The 15079-nt window shown below is 42.4% G+C and overlaps 2 protein-coding genes across 4 annotated transcripts in view; one reads left to right on the top strand and one right to left on the bottom strand.

The window, feature by feature from the left end:
* Nucleotides 1–23: 23 nt before the first annotated feature.
* Nucleotides 24–8816, top strand: chadlb (chondroadherin-like b). Its single transcript, XM_077502192.1, has 10 exons — nt 24–495; nt 594–788; nt 900–1055; nt 1148–1293; nt 1358–1639; nt 1707–1926; nt 3146–3419; nt 4535–4947; nt 6199–6365; nt 6445–8816. Exons 1-10 carry the CDS (start codon nt 280–282, stop codon nt 6725–6727), a joined length of 2352 nt encoding a protein of 783 aa, XP_077358318.1. The 5' UTR covers nt 24–279; the 3' UTR covers nt 6728–8816.
* Nucleotides 7305–15079, bottom strand: part of l3mbtl2 (L3MBTL histone methyl-lysine binding protein 2) — a 10699-nt gene continuing 2924 nt past the window's right edge. For 2 of the 3 annotated variants that reach the window (XM_077502189.1, XM_077502188.1), the window contains exons 6-18: nt 12637–12716; nt 12437–12554; nt 11399–11533; nt 11230–11315; nt 10906–11155; nt 10510–10574; nt 10258–10362; nt 10021–10165; nt 9838–9920; nt 9519–9753; nt 7852–7911; nt 7594–7767; nt 7305–7519 (exon numbers count right to left, since the gene is read on the bottom strand). In XM_077502189.1, coding sequence (XP_077358315.1) covers nt 7449–7519; nt 7594–7767; nt 7852–7911; nt 9519–9753; nt 9838–9920; nt 10021–10165; nt 10258–10362; nt 10510–10574; nt 10906–11155; nt 11230–11315; nt 11399–11533; nt 12437–12554; nt 12637–12716 — 1607 coding nt within the window. In that variant the 3' untranslated portion in view covers nt 7305–7448. Of the gene's footprint in view, nt 7520–7593; nt 7768–7851; nt 7912–9518; nt 9754–9837; nt 9921–10020; nt 10166–10257; nt 10363–10509; nt 10575–10905; nt 11156–11229; nt 11316–11398; nt 11534–12436; nt 12555–12636; nt 12717–13041; nt 13136–13239; nt 13309–13518; nt 15070–15079 lie in introns of those variants that run through there. The other variant, XM_077502190.1, reaches the window with a different exon arrangement.

Below are 15079 nucleotides of genomic sequence, written 5' to 3'. Positions count from 1 at the left end.
GGGGGGGGGCAAAGTGGCACTAATCCCCCTCTCGGAGCCCCGCCCCTCAAAAGTCTAGTCATATTAAATATAATGGAATAGCAGCAATATGAATGGAAATCATTCACGGTGATCGTTAACTTTAATAGGTGCTTTACCCCTCGAATAATGAAACATTTTACAGTATCCAAGGGGGTAAAAGAGTGTTTGTACATCAGTGCAGTCCTGGCTCTAATGTCAATTACAGTCGACATCATAAACCCCTTCCAGTAAGTAACACAGCTCATTTTGTTCACGTCGATGCGCTTGACGAAAACCCTTCTTTATTTGGCCTTTCAGATGTCCTCGCAGCTCTCTCTCGACACTCTGTGGGTGCCGCTTTTCAGCCTGGCGCTCCTCTTGCTCCCCGTGGCGCACGCCGCTAAATGCCCGCGGCAGTGCGTGTGCGACCAGATCCAGCTGGCCGTCACCTGCGTCAACAAGAACCTCACTCAAGTTCCTCCCACCGTGGACGAGGTAATCGATTTAGCCAAAAGTCATCAACCATAATGTGGCATGGCATGTCTTGGGAATATCAAATGATGGAGTTCCACTTGCTTTTTCTCCCTGTGTAGATTACGGTGAAATTGGACCTCCGAGGGAACGACATCCAGGAACTCCCCACCGGAGCGTTCAAACAAACCCCGTACCTCACTCACCTGTCCCTGCAGCGCTGCAACATCCGCAGGGTGAAGGAGGGCGCGTTCCGAGGCCTCGGCCGCTTGGTCTTCCTCAACCTGGCAAGCAACAACATTGACATCCTTTACCAGGTGGACTTAATAAAAAAAAAAAAAAAACACACAAAGCAAATCATTCACTGCCATCGACGGATTTAAACGTCCAAAAACATTTTGACCAACATGTTCCGTTGTGATGCGCAGGAGTCCTTCGACGGTCTATCCTCGCTGAAGCAGCTCATGATCGACCGCAACCGCGTCGAGGAGATCCAGCCTGGGGCCTTCTCCCAGCTCGGCTTCCTCAACCTGCTGTCGCTGACACACAACCAGCTCGTCTACATCCCGAACATGGCCTTCCAAGTAAGCACACGACGGGGCTCACCCACTGCCCGTGTGAGCATTTTTGCAGAAAAGAAAAAAGAAAAAAAAAAAAAGAGTTTTTTTCTCGACAGGGCTTGCAGAACATCAAGTGGCTTCGCCTCAGTCACAACTCGCTAAACTACTTGGACATTGAAGCCTTTGCAGGCTTGTTTACGCTCAACCGGCTCAGTCTGGACCACAACGAGTTGCAGTTTTTCCCCACCGAGACCATGACCAGGTGGGGTTGACAATCATTCGGGCTGGGCTACCCAGTTATCAACACGGAAATCTCTTTTCGGCAGATTGCCGGAAGTGACCCGCCTGGATTTGAGCTACAACCCCATGACGTACCTGGGTGAGGAATCCGTGTCCATGGCTAAGCTGAGCCACCTCTTCCTGGGCCACTGCTCCCTGCAGGACTTGGCCAACACGGCCGTATCCAAGTCCCCCAGCCTCACCCACTTGGATCTCAGCCACAACCAGCTACGTGTCATCCAACCCTTCTCGGAAAGCGGCCCGAAACTGGCGCGGCTCCAGGTGGCCGGAAACCCCATCTACTGCAACTGCTACATGCGTCCGCTCAGGTGAGCCGCAGCACACAAACGCTTCTCTGTGGACTCCACTTGACTTGATTTTTCATCATGTTAACAGGGAGTGGGCTATCCGTAGTAAGGTGAAGCTAGTAGGAACGTGTGCGGGACCATCACATCTCTCCGGAGAGATCCTGGAGGCCGTCCACCCTCCAGAATTGCGTTGTCAGAGCCAGGAGGCCATGTTGAAGGCGGAGTTTGAGGAAGCCAGTCGAAGGGCGCCGCCACCCACTCAGGAGCCGGAGAACAAATTCAAGTGTCCCGCGAATTGCGTCTGTGAGGCGAGTACAGATTGGAACGTCAACTCCAAAATTGCCGCTCACTTCTTGCATGAAATAATACGGTCAACTACTTAACTGTATGGAACGCTGATGAAATAAGATTACAACTATAAATGAAGCAAAATTGCAAAAAGGTAAGTTTTCTGGAAGTAAAATAAAAAACAATTTATCACTATCCGCCATTTTGGTTGTTTACGTTCGCCTCGAACGCTTTCAGGTCGGAACTGGGGAAAAAACAGATGTATATGTCAATGATTCTGTAAACCTGTAAGCTTCATTTGTTGATAAATAAATGTTAAAAACAAAACAAACAAAAAAAACTGATATATCCGACTTCCAACCATCCTCGAATGCAGCATTATCTTGCAAGAGCTCCACATAACGTCACACCCAGCGACTCATTTTATTGGCTACGAGCAACTTCCTTGTCACTTGTCAACCTACGGGAGCAGCCGTGGTCCAAAAATGGCAAAGATGCCGTTTGCTGCATTTCGTGTAAGAATTGAGAATTATTTTTACGGGACTTTTGAGGTCCTGAACGGGACATGACAATTTAGCCCAAAAATACGTGGCGTCTCGTCTAAAACGGGACAGTTGGCAACCTTACTGTGACTTGACACCAATAGGCTTTTTTTTTTTTTTATTTACTTGCGAGCAGAATTTTTTAGATATATTAAGAAAAAGACGTTTCAAGCTGCTTATTGCCACTTCCAATTAAACATAAAATAAAGAGAACGTATTTAAAAGAATCACATAACTTTGCCTTCAAGTCAGCTAGTTTAATGCTAACACATGACGATAGCCAGGGCTAACTCGACTAGTATCAGTGTGTTATTTGCCGTTGTCAGACAATGTCTGTAGTATACTGCCCCCAGGTGGCTCAGAACAGAAGCAAAACGTCGATTTGAATTACGTATCTAAAACTTGTTGATATTTCATTTATGTCATTATTATGCTTTTATAAACTACAATGTTACCGTATACTGTACCGTGTTGTTTTTCTTATTAAAAACGTTTTTTTGTTTTGTTTTTGTTTTTCCCAGTGCTGGAACAGAAAATGGCATTTCCATTCATTTCAATGGGGAAAGATGAATTGAGATACAAATATTTTGAGTTACGGAATAAATGAACTTTATTGTTGCTCTTTTTTGATTCCAAAACTTGTAGAATGTACCATGTAACTGTAATGAGAACTTCCCCATCTCCGCCCTGGTAACAGGCCGAGGCGCACCATTCCTCCTGCGAGAACCGCGGCCACGGCAAAATTCCTCGGGGCTTCTCTCCCGCCACGCGCCTCCTGGACCTGCGTGGCAACAACTTCCACTCCATCCCGAGCAACAGCTTCCCCGGCCTCGCCCAGGTGGTGTCGCTGCACCTACAGCGCTGCAAAATTGCCGAGGTGTCGGACGGCGCTTTCGCTGGCATGAAAGGCCTCATCTACTTGTACCTGTCGGAGAATCTCGTCTCGTCGCTCAGTTCCCAAGTATTTCAAGGTATTTGGGCTACGAACAGAAAGTCGTGATATGATAATCAAACGCATCTTGTCCGCATCATCTATTTCCTAAAACAAAGACAAACTATTCCTACACGTTCCTAAGAAGAAAACATTTAAGCAGCCTCTTATTATAAAATTGGACTTGCTCACTGTTCAGTTTCTAAAATGTTTCACTTTCCTAAAAAAGAAAACATTTGAGGTTTGCATTATTTCTTAAAAAGACAACCTTTTGATGTTGCACTTTTCTAAAAAGATTTCAGCTTTGTGTGTTATTAAATTGTTCATTTCCTAAAATGAAAAACCACGAATGTTAAACTTTATTAAAAAAAATAATAATCCTGTATTAAATTGCACCTTTACATAATTTCTTTAAAAAAGACAAGCTAGTGATGTTGCACTTAAAAAAAAAAAAGATTTCAATTGAACCTGTCTATCATTATTCATCTCCTAAAAAGAAAAACTACTGTCAAACTATTAAAAAGAAAAGGTCCTATATTATTAAATTGCACTTTTGCATTATTCCTTAAAAAAGAAGACAAACTAGTGATATTGCACTTTAAAAAAAATAAAATAAAAAATTGGACCTGTCCATCATTGTTCATTTCCTGAAAAAGAAAAACTATGAATGTTAAACTATTAAAAAGGGAAAAAAATCTATAGTATTAAATTGCACCTTTGCATTATTTCTTAAAAGTACAAATTAGTGATGTTGCACTTAAAAAAAAAAAAAAAAAAAAAAAAAAAAAAATTCAGCTGTGTTATTAAATTAGACCTGTCCAAAACTACTAATGTTAAACTTTATTAAAAAGGGGGGGGGGAAAAAGTCCTATATTATTAAATATCACCTTTGCATTATTTCTTATAAAGAAGACAAACTAGTGATGTTGCACTTTTCAAAAAAAAAAAAAAAATATATATATATATATTTATTGTTATTCTTATTATTAAATTGGACTTGTCCACATGGTCCATTTTCTCAAAAGATTTTATTTTATATATTGTTTTACTCTTAAAAATATCCCCCTTATAAAGCAACCATAACTACAATGTGGCCTTTGAAGAAACATCATTTTATCACCGTGTTTCTTGATTTGGGTATCCAATAATCCACAGGACTCCCTCAGCTGACTTACCTCCACCTGGAGAAGAACAACTTCGCCGTCTTCCCCAAAGGAGCCTTCAAATTACTTCCGGGACTGCTCGCGCTTCATTTGGAGAACAACTCCATCGCCAGGCTTGAGGGCGACGCCCTGAATGGCGCCGAGAGCCTCCGAGCCCTCTACCTCACCGGGAACGCCGTCGAGCGCGTGTCGCCCGAGGCTTTGGAGCGGGCCGCCGACCTCCACACGCTGCACCTGGCAGGGAACGAGCTGAAAGAAGTGCCCGCCGACGCCTTGAGCAAGCTGGGGAACTTGAAGGACCTGAGGCTGTCGGGGAACGCCATTCGCTGGGTGGGGCCGAATGCTTTCCAGCCTTTGGGGGAATCACTGACGGAGCTTTATTTGGATCATATGGGATTGGAGAAGGTGAGAGCATTTTCTTGATTATTACTGTATGGCAGAGGTGTCCAAACATTTTTCAGTGGCCCGTGACGTATGCTAAAAATGGCATTTGACTCGGTTCAAATAAAATAAACAAGAATGTTGGGAGATGGTCAAAGTAAGAAGGGAGGGCATCGAAAAACAAGGTGCCATGAAAGGTTATTTTAGCTAACTAAAACTAATGAAAACAAACTAAAATTCAAAAAACAATTATCTTACTGAAATAAAATAAAACAAAATGCTTTTTAAAAAACAAGAACTGAAGCTACTGTACACTTTATGTTTACAAAACTAACTATAATTAAAGCAAACGTCCTTCGTTTTATCCATCCATCCATTTTCTTGACCGCTTATTCCTCACAAGGGTCGCGGGGGCTGCTGGCGCCTATCTCAGCTGGCTCCACCCTGGACTGGTTGCCAACCAATCGCAGGGCACACGGAGACGAACAACCATCCACACTCACACGCACGCACGCCTCGGGACAATTCGGAGCGCCCAATGAACCTGCCATGCATGTCTTTGGAATGTGGGAGGAGACCGGAGTACCCGGAGAAGACCCACGCGGGCACGGGGAGAACATGCAAACTCCACCCAGGAAGGTCGGAGCCTGGACTCGAACCGGAGACCTCAGAACTGGGAAGCGGACGTGCTAACCACTCGACTACCGTGCCGCCTCCTTCGTTTTAGTCTTTGGTAATTAAGTGAATGCATGAGCCTTTGGGGATGATTTTAAATGTGATTTTTATTAGTGATTTTGATATAAACCGGAATAATGACGTTTGATGTGACGTCATCTAGCAGCAGCCAATAGAAAATCACCTTCAGATGACGTTGCGCCCTTGGCGTTTTTTAAATATTGCGCACAAGTAATACACATTTAAAAAAATAATAATAATAAAATAAAAATATGACACCAACGAACTAAACTAAAACTAAGCATTTTTTTTTAGAGAACTAAACTAATAAAAACTAACTAAAATGGAAAAATTCCAAAACTATAATAACTCTACTGCCATATTACAAATAAATTGGTTTATACACTGTAGCATTTTTCTAAGTATGCAAAAGCACAAATAAATGATTTGTACAATTTTTAGGACTAAACACAATTTCTCTTCATAACATGATGTGGCCCTTGCGTCCTTCGGATTTTCTGTATGTGGCCCTCAAATTAAAGAGTTTGGACACCCCTGCTGTGACTCCGTTTTTTTTTTTTCTTTTAATTTTTTTTCCAGATGTCGCAGAGCTCCCTGGCAGGTTTGGGTCCAGGTTTGAGGAGTCTCTTCCTGGAGGGTAACCAACTGGAAGAGGTGCCGGACCTCCATCCGCTCACCTCCTTGGAGGTCATCAACCTGGCGGGCAACCCGCTGATGTGCGACTGCCCTCTGCTGCCGCTACGCCTGTACGTCCCGACTCGACGACATGCTCACCGTTTTGTTGCCGTGTCCCGATTGCCCACATTTGTTTTCCTCTTTGTCAAGCTGGATCGAGAAAGTCAACCTAAAAGTCCGAGCCACCTGCGCCAACCCGCCTGAGCTGAGGGGTCGCGGCGTCAAAGACGTTCATGTTTTCAAAGCCTGCCCGGGAGGCGCCGCCCTCCCGTCCGTTCCCAGCGTCGCCCCAAAACGCGGCAAGACGCCCAAGGCCACCAAACGGAAGCCGACGCAGCTACGCGGCAGCGTTAAGCGGGGTAAGATGCTCAAAAGCAAATCCAAATTGCGCAAGAGTCCAAAGATGAAAGCAGCCAAGAAAACAAGAGACTGAGCGCAATTCCTAAACCAAAGCTGATGTAGTTTTATGTTTGCAGGATGTTAGTTGAAAATAGTCTTTGAGTCTTCATAGCATTTGATGCACATTCGATGACAGTCATGTTTTTTTTTAACCTTAACTCATTTTCTCCCAAAGACGTATTTATACGTTTTTTTGTTTTTTTTTATGCTAGAGCATACAGAAGGCTTTGATGCAGCCTGTGAACTGAAGTGAACGGCTGAAGCAATGGTAGTTATTACAAAAACGGCCAGCAGGTGGCAGCAGAGTATAAGAGATCAACCAGGGCCATGTTGCAAAAAAGCTCTTTTTCCCTACTGTTTTAAACAGATTTGTGAATAACGATGAAACTTAGCTATATTCTAATGCTAATTGCTGCAAAGGCCAGGAGCGAAGCGGGGATGCTTCAGTGAAAATGGCTGCCAGTGAATGAGTTAAAGTGGCCACCAATACAGAACTGACGATCCAAAGTGGCGATCCAAGCTTGAACAGCAACCACACCAACTCTGTTTTTAAATAAATAAATAAATAAATAATAAAAAGGTTTCTTTTAAATATATTGAGCAATGGAAAATATAATTAGAAGGAAAAGATTTATTTTAGATTTTTATTGCGAGTCTCTGATTCATCCACTTCGGTGCCTTTGCAAAGGTAAAAATGTAAATAAATAATTTTTTTTTTAAAAATCCGCCGTCCCTCTGTGAGGTTTCCTGACGCATCATCTTGCAGCGTGACCGGAAATCAGCGTCTCCATTTCCACCTCCTCGATTTTCACTTCCACTTGAGCGACTGAAGAGATGGAAGAAATTCAGTTTAGTGGCCAGAAATATGATTTAAAAAAAAAAAAAAAAAAAATCACTTACTTTGGTGCTCCACCGGTTCACTCTTGGGTTGAACAAGTGTCATGTGTGGAACAGAAGTCATTTCCTTCTTGAAAGGAGGTTGGACTGTCGTGTTGCTTGAAGGCGGCTTTTGATCGTCATCGTCTTCTTTGACTTGATGAAGAAGCTGCAAGCGCTTCTTTGCGTTCCTCCGCTCTTGAGTGAAGTAACGTCAAGCGTTGTTGGCATGGCAACGTATGGAAAATAAAGTCTCTGATGGCAAAAAAACGGAGAACTTACTTTTTTTCCCATACAAAGGAATCTTTGGCTTCTTGGCCGGCGCCGCCTGATTTTCTACTACTGGAGACACAAAAAGCACCACAGTCATTTTTGTCAGTATGTATTTTGTATTATTTATTTTGTTATAGCCGCATCCTAAAAGCAATGAATACATCTTTTGTCGCATATCATGGTACAGGGTTTCTGCAGGTATCTTTAAATCTAATTTAATGCTTTTCATGCCGTTTTTAAATGCAACTTGAAACTAATTTAATGCCCATTTCGCGCTGAATATACACGCAAATATATATGCATATGCTGTTTCTATATTTTGTCGGAATTAATCCTATAATTTCCAGTTAACTCCGATGAAACAAATTAAATCGCACGTTATCTGTTCTAAACGTACAATGAGATATTTTTTTCCAAGTTTTTCACGCTCTTGTAAATTAAGCATCAAAGTTGACAATATGGTTTCCACAATACAAATGCGGTTGTATCTTTAAGTGATACAGTAATTTGATATCAAGTCGTTCAATGTTGAAGTTTATAGGAGGGAAACTTGTTTTGAGGTCATTTTCTGCCACTAGGTGGCATTAGTGTTTCATATTGGATGCATGTGAAATGTAATGACTTTTAATGCTTTTGAATAGGGATGTTTAATACCACTTTTTTTAGACTGATACTCAAATCTTCAGTACTCACTGACACCAAGTGTTGATACCATTAGTACTTATGATTAAGGCTGCACAATATATCGGAAAAAAATATCGATATTCATGAAATATGCATATCGCAAAGACGTGCAGTAAGTTTCATATGGAATTTTATACTTTTATTTGAATTTGACCAGTCAGCCGCATTTCACAACAGTGCAGTAGTCAATAATTATATAACATACAAAGATCTGTCTTACACTTAAGAGCTAATTAAATTGTTGAGTACAACAAGACAAGTTCCTGACTGAAAAATGGCCACAAGAGCGATACCAGTATCATTATTATTATTATCATTATGTGTCGTGAGTACAGATACCGTGAAATGTGTCCCGGTATTGGCCCGATACAGATACTTGGTAGGGATAGACCAATAATCGGCCGGGCCGATTATCAGCGCCGATATTTGGCATTTCTACAAATATCGACATCGGCCATTTTTTGAATCTGAAGGCCGATAAAGCTCACTGAGCAGGGAATACTTGCGAACGTAGCGAATTTGGGGTTTTCATCAGGATTTGTAAGATGTTCGCAGTCAGTTTTTATTTGTCGTAAACACATTTGGAACATATTCACACAATTTTTCACCGCGAAAATCTTTTTGAAACGTTTTTACGAACCCTAACAAAAACCCCAAATGAGCTACATTCACATGAATTTGTTACTCAGTGAGAAATTATATATAGTTTGAAAGAATTCCCCCCCATTTTACTGCAAATGAATATCGGTTTGAAATATCGGTTATCGGCCGACTTGACTACAAATAATCTGTATCGGTATCGGCCTTGAAAAAACCATATCGGTCTATCACTAATACTTGGTATCAGTAATCGCCAACTCCTAAATAGTTAATGACCCGTGTAAACCCTGTATCATATATCATACTGTAAATCATGCTTAATGCGATCCTGTCTGTGGCTCACCGAGCATCCCCTCAAACATAACCAGCGAGTCGTGCCACGAAACGTTTACCGAGTCCGAGGGGCGGCTGGAGCTGGTAGCCGGTGAGGTCGCACCACCCGATGGGGTAGAGGTCCGGAGACTCGTGGTCCACCCACTGGTCGAAATCATCCTCCCAGCCGTCGAAGTGGATGAGGAGCAGGCGTCCCGCGCGGCGCTTCACCGTGGCAACGCACACCAGCCGCGGCTCCATCAGGTCCACCGCTTCCAGTTTGGCGTTGGGGGAGATGCCGTGACCCGGAAAGTCCTACCCAGGTGCGCAAATTCTCGTTTGAAGCAGGTGTGCGTTCATTTAGTCAAAAGGGGATTTTTTTTTTTTAAAATGTCTTACAGTGTTGAACAGTTGTGGTGGTGCAGCTTTTGAATTGGTCTCTGTAAGGTAATTTTCCCAGGTGAAGGCCTTGGCATCAAAATCTGTCAGATTAACACAGCAGGGTTAGTACTTCCCCAAATCACCATCAAGAAATGAAATTACATTAAAAAAGAAAAGAAAAAAAAGCAGATCCTCGATGACCTTTTGGCACGGTGAGAGGGATGTTATTCTTTTTGCAGAAGCCTTTTGGGAGGAGGGCATGAGACGAGGCGTGGTAACAGAACCAGTCGGCGGCATGCGACGCCCCGCCGTCGATGCCGACCATCAGGTAGCCGTCCGACAGCACCTGTAGAAAAAAAATATACACCGAGGATTAAAGGGAAAAAAAAAAAAAGTTGCGGAATTGTTAGGATTTTTCCCAAGTAGGAAACTTTGAACCTTTTGTACAGTTGCCACGCAGATGCTGCCCAGGTTTAGAGGGTCGATGGCCTCAAGCTTCATTCCCTCCTCAAAATAACATCCGTCCATGTAGACAAACCGGGGCTGGGGAAAAATAAATAAATAAATACAAATAATCGATGACTTAAATGTTCGAGGCATTTTTATTAACAACTGATATTCTGTCCAAAATCAGCAACAGCAAATTCATGTTTACTCGAATTTTGCAAACACAACTGAACTGTTATTGACCTTTTTAAAGAGGTTGACGGTACTGTCACAATTCCCCTTCAAACCAGGGCCTGGTGGTTTCCCACCTGTGACACACACACACAAAAAATAAAGATTATTCAAATTCTAAATCTACACTAAATAGTAAACCACCTTCTTTTATTTTTTAGAATTATTATAATTTCTTTTTGGATGAAACAAAATTTATTCGTTATTTTAAAATTTAAAAAAGGTCTAAATATCTAGATTTAAACAACTCAAACATTTGTATTAATAGTATTTTTTACGATTATGCTGATTTTGTAATTGTGGAGTGTAATAATTGAATTTCGATTAATTGCACAGCCCTAATTAAAACCAATAACCCAGATACAATTAAAAAAAAATGATATTCAAAAACATGACTGAGGGACTCACTGGGCGTTCTGATGTCATGACCCACTTTTTTGGACCAACCAATCGGGTGCAGGAGGGGACTGGCCAGGTGGCACCAGAAATCGGTGATGACGTTCTCAGGGGAGTCGCTCTGGTCCATGTACAAGAGGCGCAGGCGCCCGCCGGTAACGGACGCGATGACGGCCTTGCGCGTCCGGCTGATGTGTTTGGGGTCGACCACCTCCACGCGCACGCCCATTTTGAAGGACTGCTGCTTCAGGCTCTCGCTCACCTAAAACGATGGCGCAATCGAGTCCGATGACGACGTCCTACTTTTTTTGTCCCTTTTCGCTTAGTTTTTTTTACCTTCAGGTAGAACTCAACGGGTAGCGTGTGGGCCCCCACCATCTTTCCCATCAGATACTCTTTCCAGTCAGCGATGCCGGTTACATCTACGACACACAAATTGTCAAAACGTGTTATTTATTGACGGTTTATACAACGTAAGAGCTTGATGAAAAATGAATTAAGTCACCTTGCGGAGGCACCAGGAGCTTGCCGGTCATGGCGCACCACCCGATGGGGTGCAGCTCGCCCGAAACGAGGCTGCACCAGAAATCGCGGCTGCTGTCGCGCTCAAAGCCCTCGTATCGCAACAAGGCTTTATATCCTGGCGAGAGGAGAGACGCGTTTTGACCGTTCTTACTGGCTGACAACTGCTGTCAAGCATTAACCTTCTTTTTTTTTTTTTTTTCCCCCCAGTGTGGGGCCGTGCATCCGTGGCGGAACACACTTAACTCTTTTGACTGCCAAACATTATCCAAAAAACAACGTCAATTACCGTTTATGGCGGCATTTATTAGGATTTTAGCATACGTCATTAAACGTTTTTGGCGGTCAAAGAGTTAAAGTGAGTACAGAAGAAAGTTGCGATTGAATTCTATTAATGTAACTCGTTTTTTTGCGGACTCTGTATCGGTCCGTCGTGGTAAAGAAAGAGCTGAGCCAAAAGGCAAAGCTCTCGATTTGTATTTAAATATACAGTAGATGTAATTTTTAACGTTGCATGTTTAGTTTTACTCTTAACTCCAACTGAGGCATCATTAACTCATTCAAACCCCAAAACGTGTAAATACGTTTTTTGATACTTTGTCATTCAGTCCCAAAAACGTATATGTACACTTTTTTTTTTTTTTTTTTTTTTTTTAACGTAAGCACATGCAGAAGGCTTTGATGCAGCTTCAGACGTGAAGAGATGGGTTAAAGCAATGGCAGTTATTGCAGAAAACGCCAGCAGGTGGCACCAGAGTATAAGAGATCTAGGCCAAGTTGCAACAAGCTCTTTTTGCCAGTGTTGGTTTGTGAATAATGATGAAACTTAGCTCTCTTCTATTGCTAATTGCTACAAAACGGAAACGGATACAAATATACTATTTTGTCCTGAAGAAAGAAGAGACTCGAATCTTAATCGTAATTGTGGAGTGTATTATGCTCAGTTGAAAAAACAAACAAACAAAATGTACAGCAACAATTTGAAGAAATGTGGTAAAGGTAGGAACATACATGTACACACCTGCAATTTGTATGACGGTCGCGATCCAGTACACTTTAGTGGGCAGGACCGCATTGGTGTTTAGAACTTCTACTTTCATCCCAACACTGATATCTTCCCATTGGTCACACATGGGCGCCTGTGGAAATGGACAAAAAACAAAAAAAACAAAAAGTGTTTCGATTTACGTTTCGGTCTTCCACTGCATTTGATGCACTTACATGTCTAAAGCAGGAGACAGACGCCCCCAAAGACGTTTCCTTCTCCAAGTAGTCGCCCCATTCAAAAACCGAAACTGGTCCTACAGGGTAGATCGAAATTTTAAACTTCTACAGCAACACAAGAACCGTATTTTTCAGAATATACCACACACTCCAAACATTCTTTCTCCTGCTCGATGAATGTTTACAGTGGGAGTACAAATAAGATTCCGATGATGACAATGAAAAGACTTCAGAAAAAAAAGATGTGGAAAACTCGATATTTTCTTGGGTAAGTCAGCGGAAGCTGGCGCAGGGACATGGCAAATTCACCGCGAGGCGTTTTCACACTCAACGTCGAGTGTCAAGTTGGAATTGGAAATTTCCGCCGCCGACCGACAGTTTCAGGGCGACGCCGTTTCAAACCTGAGCCGTATGCAGCCGTATCGCTTTGATAAAGGGGCTTGTGCACATCCGGGTCCGGGGTCACCGTCGGACTCCGATGACTGCGAAAACCAGCCTAAAAAAAAACAAATAAATACAATGATATGGCAAATTACATGTGCACAATTTGAAAACAAATTATTCTTCTCAAATTGGTTTGTCATCAACTCATTTGCTCACATTTTGCATCTCCACACTGGATTCATCAGGTGCTTTCTGTCTACCATTTTTCATTAAGTCATCCGCCAGCTGAAACAAAGTTTGGACTTTGTTAAAGACAAATATTGTTTTGTTACATGTGTCTCTACAGTACTTCTACTCTTGGGATGGTGGCAATGGGTGGTCTCCCCGCCCTTTTTTTGTGTTATATAGGGACCACATTTCAAGGCCCCAATTATCGACAATAATACTTAATAGGAAAGCAAAACATGGCGTTGCTGCGTTGCTTTGAGTTGTTACCTGTTGCTTTTGTCTTCGAATGCTTGTCGATTGATACGTCTTCACAGCATGCGTTTGTCCATATTTCTTCCTCGAAAACAAAGTCGGCACAGCTGACGGCAGAAGTATCTTTGAGCGTCTCACCTTCATGCCAAGCGACTCCCTCAGGGCCGGCAGCGGTTTGAAACAGTCGTCATCGAAGTGCGCGCTGCACAACACCGACATGTGAGTGGGCGTCCACCGGACCCTCGTTCGTTGGACTTTCTGAGTCCATAATTCGCGATAAATCTTGTCTTTGGGGAAGCGAAACAAGTACACGCCATCCTCCCGTCGGTTCGAGCAATAGCCGGCAGCGCAGCGTAACGGCATTGTTGTTCAAAAGGAATGCGGCCAAAACGCACGTGCAGTTTTGGACCAGCAAGTGGACGCCAAGCAAGAATGACGTCAGATCCGCCGCCTTCACCATTTGCGAACATTTCAAAATCCATATTGATTAGAGGGGCCGTTCATTGCGACACCAATATTTTTACTGTATCTTAAAACATCTAAAAAATATATATGTTACATTAAATAATAATAATAATAATTCGGTCCCATCAGAATAAACCAGTATTGTCGTACGCACTCCATTTCAGAAGGTGGCGGTAATGCATCAAAGGTGTTCAACTTGAAAGTAAAAGAAGAAATGAAATAGAAGCAGAAAAACAAATCGTCGTTATGGCAACTAATTTGTGAAGGAATGTTATTTTTTCCCCCTCATACTGGCTCGTAAACACGTTCTGGGTTTATATCCATAAATGGATTCAAAAGAAAATCAAAGTTGTATTTATCCGAATGACAACATTCGGTATGATGATTATACTAAATTATTATAACATTTAAAAAAAAAAAGTGCTAACCTAACTATAATCAAGGCATTACAATTGCACAAATATTCATGCTTAAAAAGAGTAAATCAGCAAAGACATTATTAAAAATAATCACTTAGCAGTGACATTCGAATAATGCACGTTGCACACATTTACACATCTATATTTTTTTTTAAATAAAGGCAGCCGTCCCCGAACTTTTGCACAAAAAAATACAGTCTAGACATTCCATAACTTTTGGCAGCTTTGAGCACAATCAGTTTCATTTCCAAAATCATTGAACTACCCTTTTTTTCCCCCCCCCCATTATTTCCATTTTAAAATAAAGAATAACTGCCGATGTGCTTAATGCTTCTACTTCTGCAGTTTGAGGCTGATTAACACTATCTTCGGAGTATGAAGACGACCTCGGCCCAGGATGTGCGCAAGGCTCACACCTTCGCCCTCAGACTGTTCGTCATCTGCAGCTTCATATTCCAAGTCTACACTTGATAGCGAGTCGGAAAACACCTCAAGATCCATGTCGCGCTCTGCCATGTCCCGGTGCTTGTTCAGCTGACTTACGCAATCAAATGCGGACTGATGATGTCTCACATGCATCGAGACAAACAAGGCGCTGGGGTGGGTAAGTTGCGCGATTCAGGAAAATAGTGAGTTTTCTGTATGAGCAGGTTGTACAATCACCAGATGTTTGTGCATTCACGTGTGTGTCG

This window comes from Festucalex cinctus, chromosome 17 (genome assembly GCF_051991245.1).
Source record: "Festucalex cinctus isolate MCC-2025b chromosome 17, RoL_Fcin_1.0, whole genome shotgun sequence".
NCBI lineage: Eukaryota > Metazoa > Chordata > Actinopteri > Syngnathiformes > Syngnathidae > Festucalex > Festucalex cinctus.
Note: the sequence above shows the minus strand (reverse complement) of the source record. Positions and strands in the feature narration are given on the sequence as shown.

Bases quoted from the DNA above. Each gene is read 5' to 3' on its own strand.
- chadlb (XM_077502192.1), top strand. From the start codon at position 280: ATGCGCTTGACGAAAACCCTTCTTTATTTGGCCTTTCAGATGTCCTCG. The intron at 496-593 runs GTAATCGATTTA...CTCCCTGTGTAG, and splicing joins TTCCTCCCACCGTGGACGAG to ATTACGGTGAAATTGGACCT. The intron at 789-899 runs GTGGACTTAATA...TGTGATGCGCAG, and splicing joins ACATTGACATCCTTTACCAG to GAGTCCTTCGACGGTCTATC.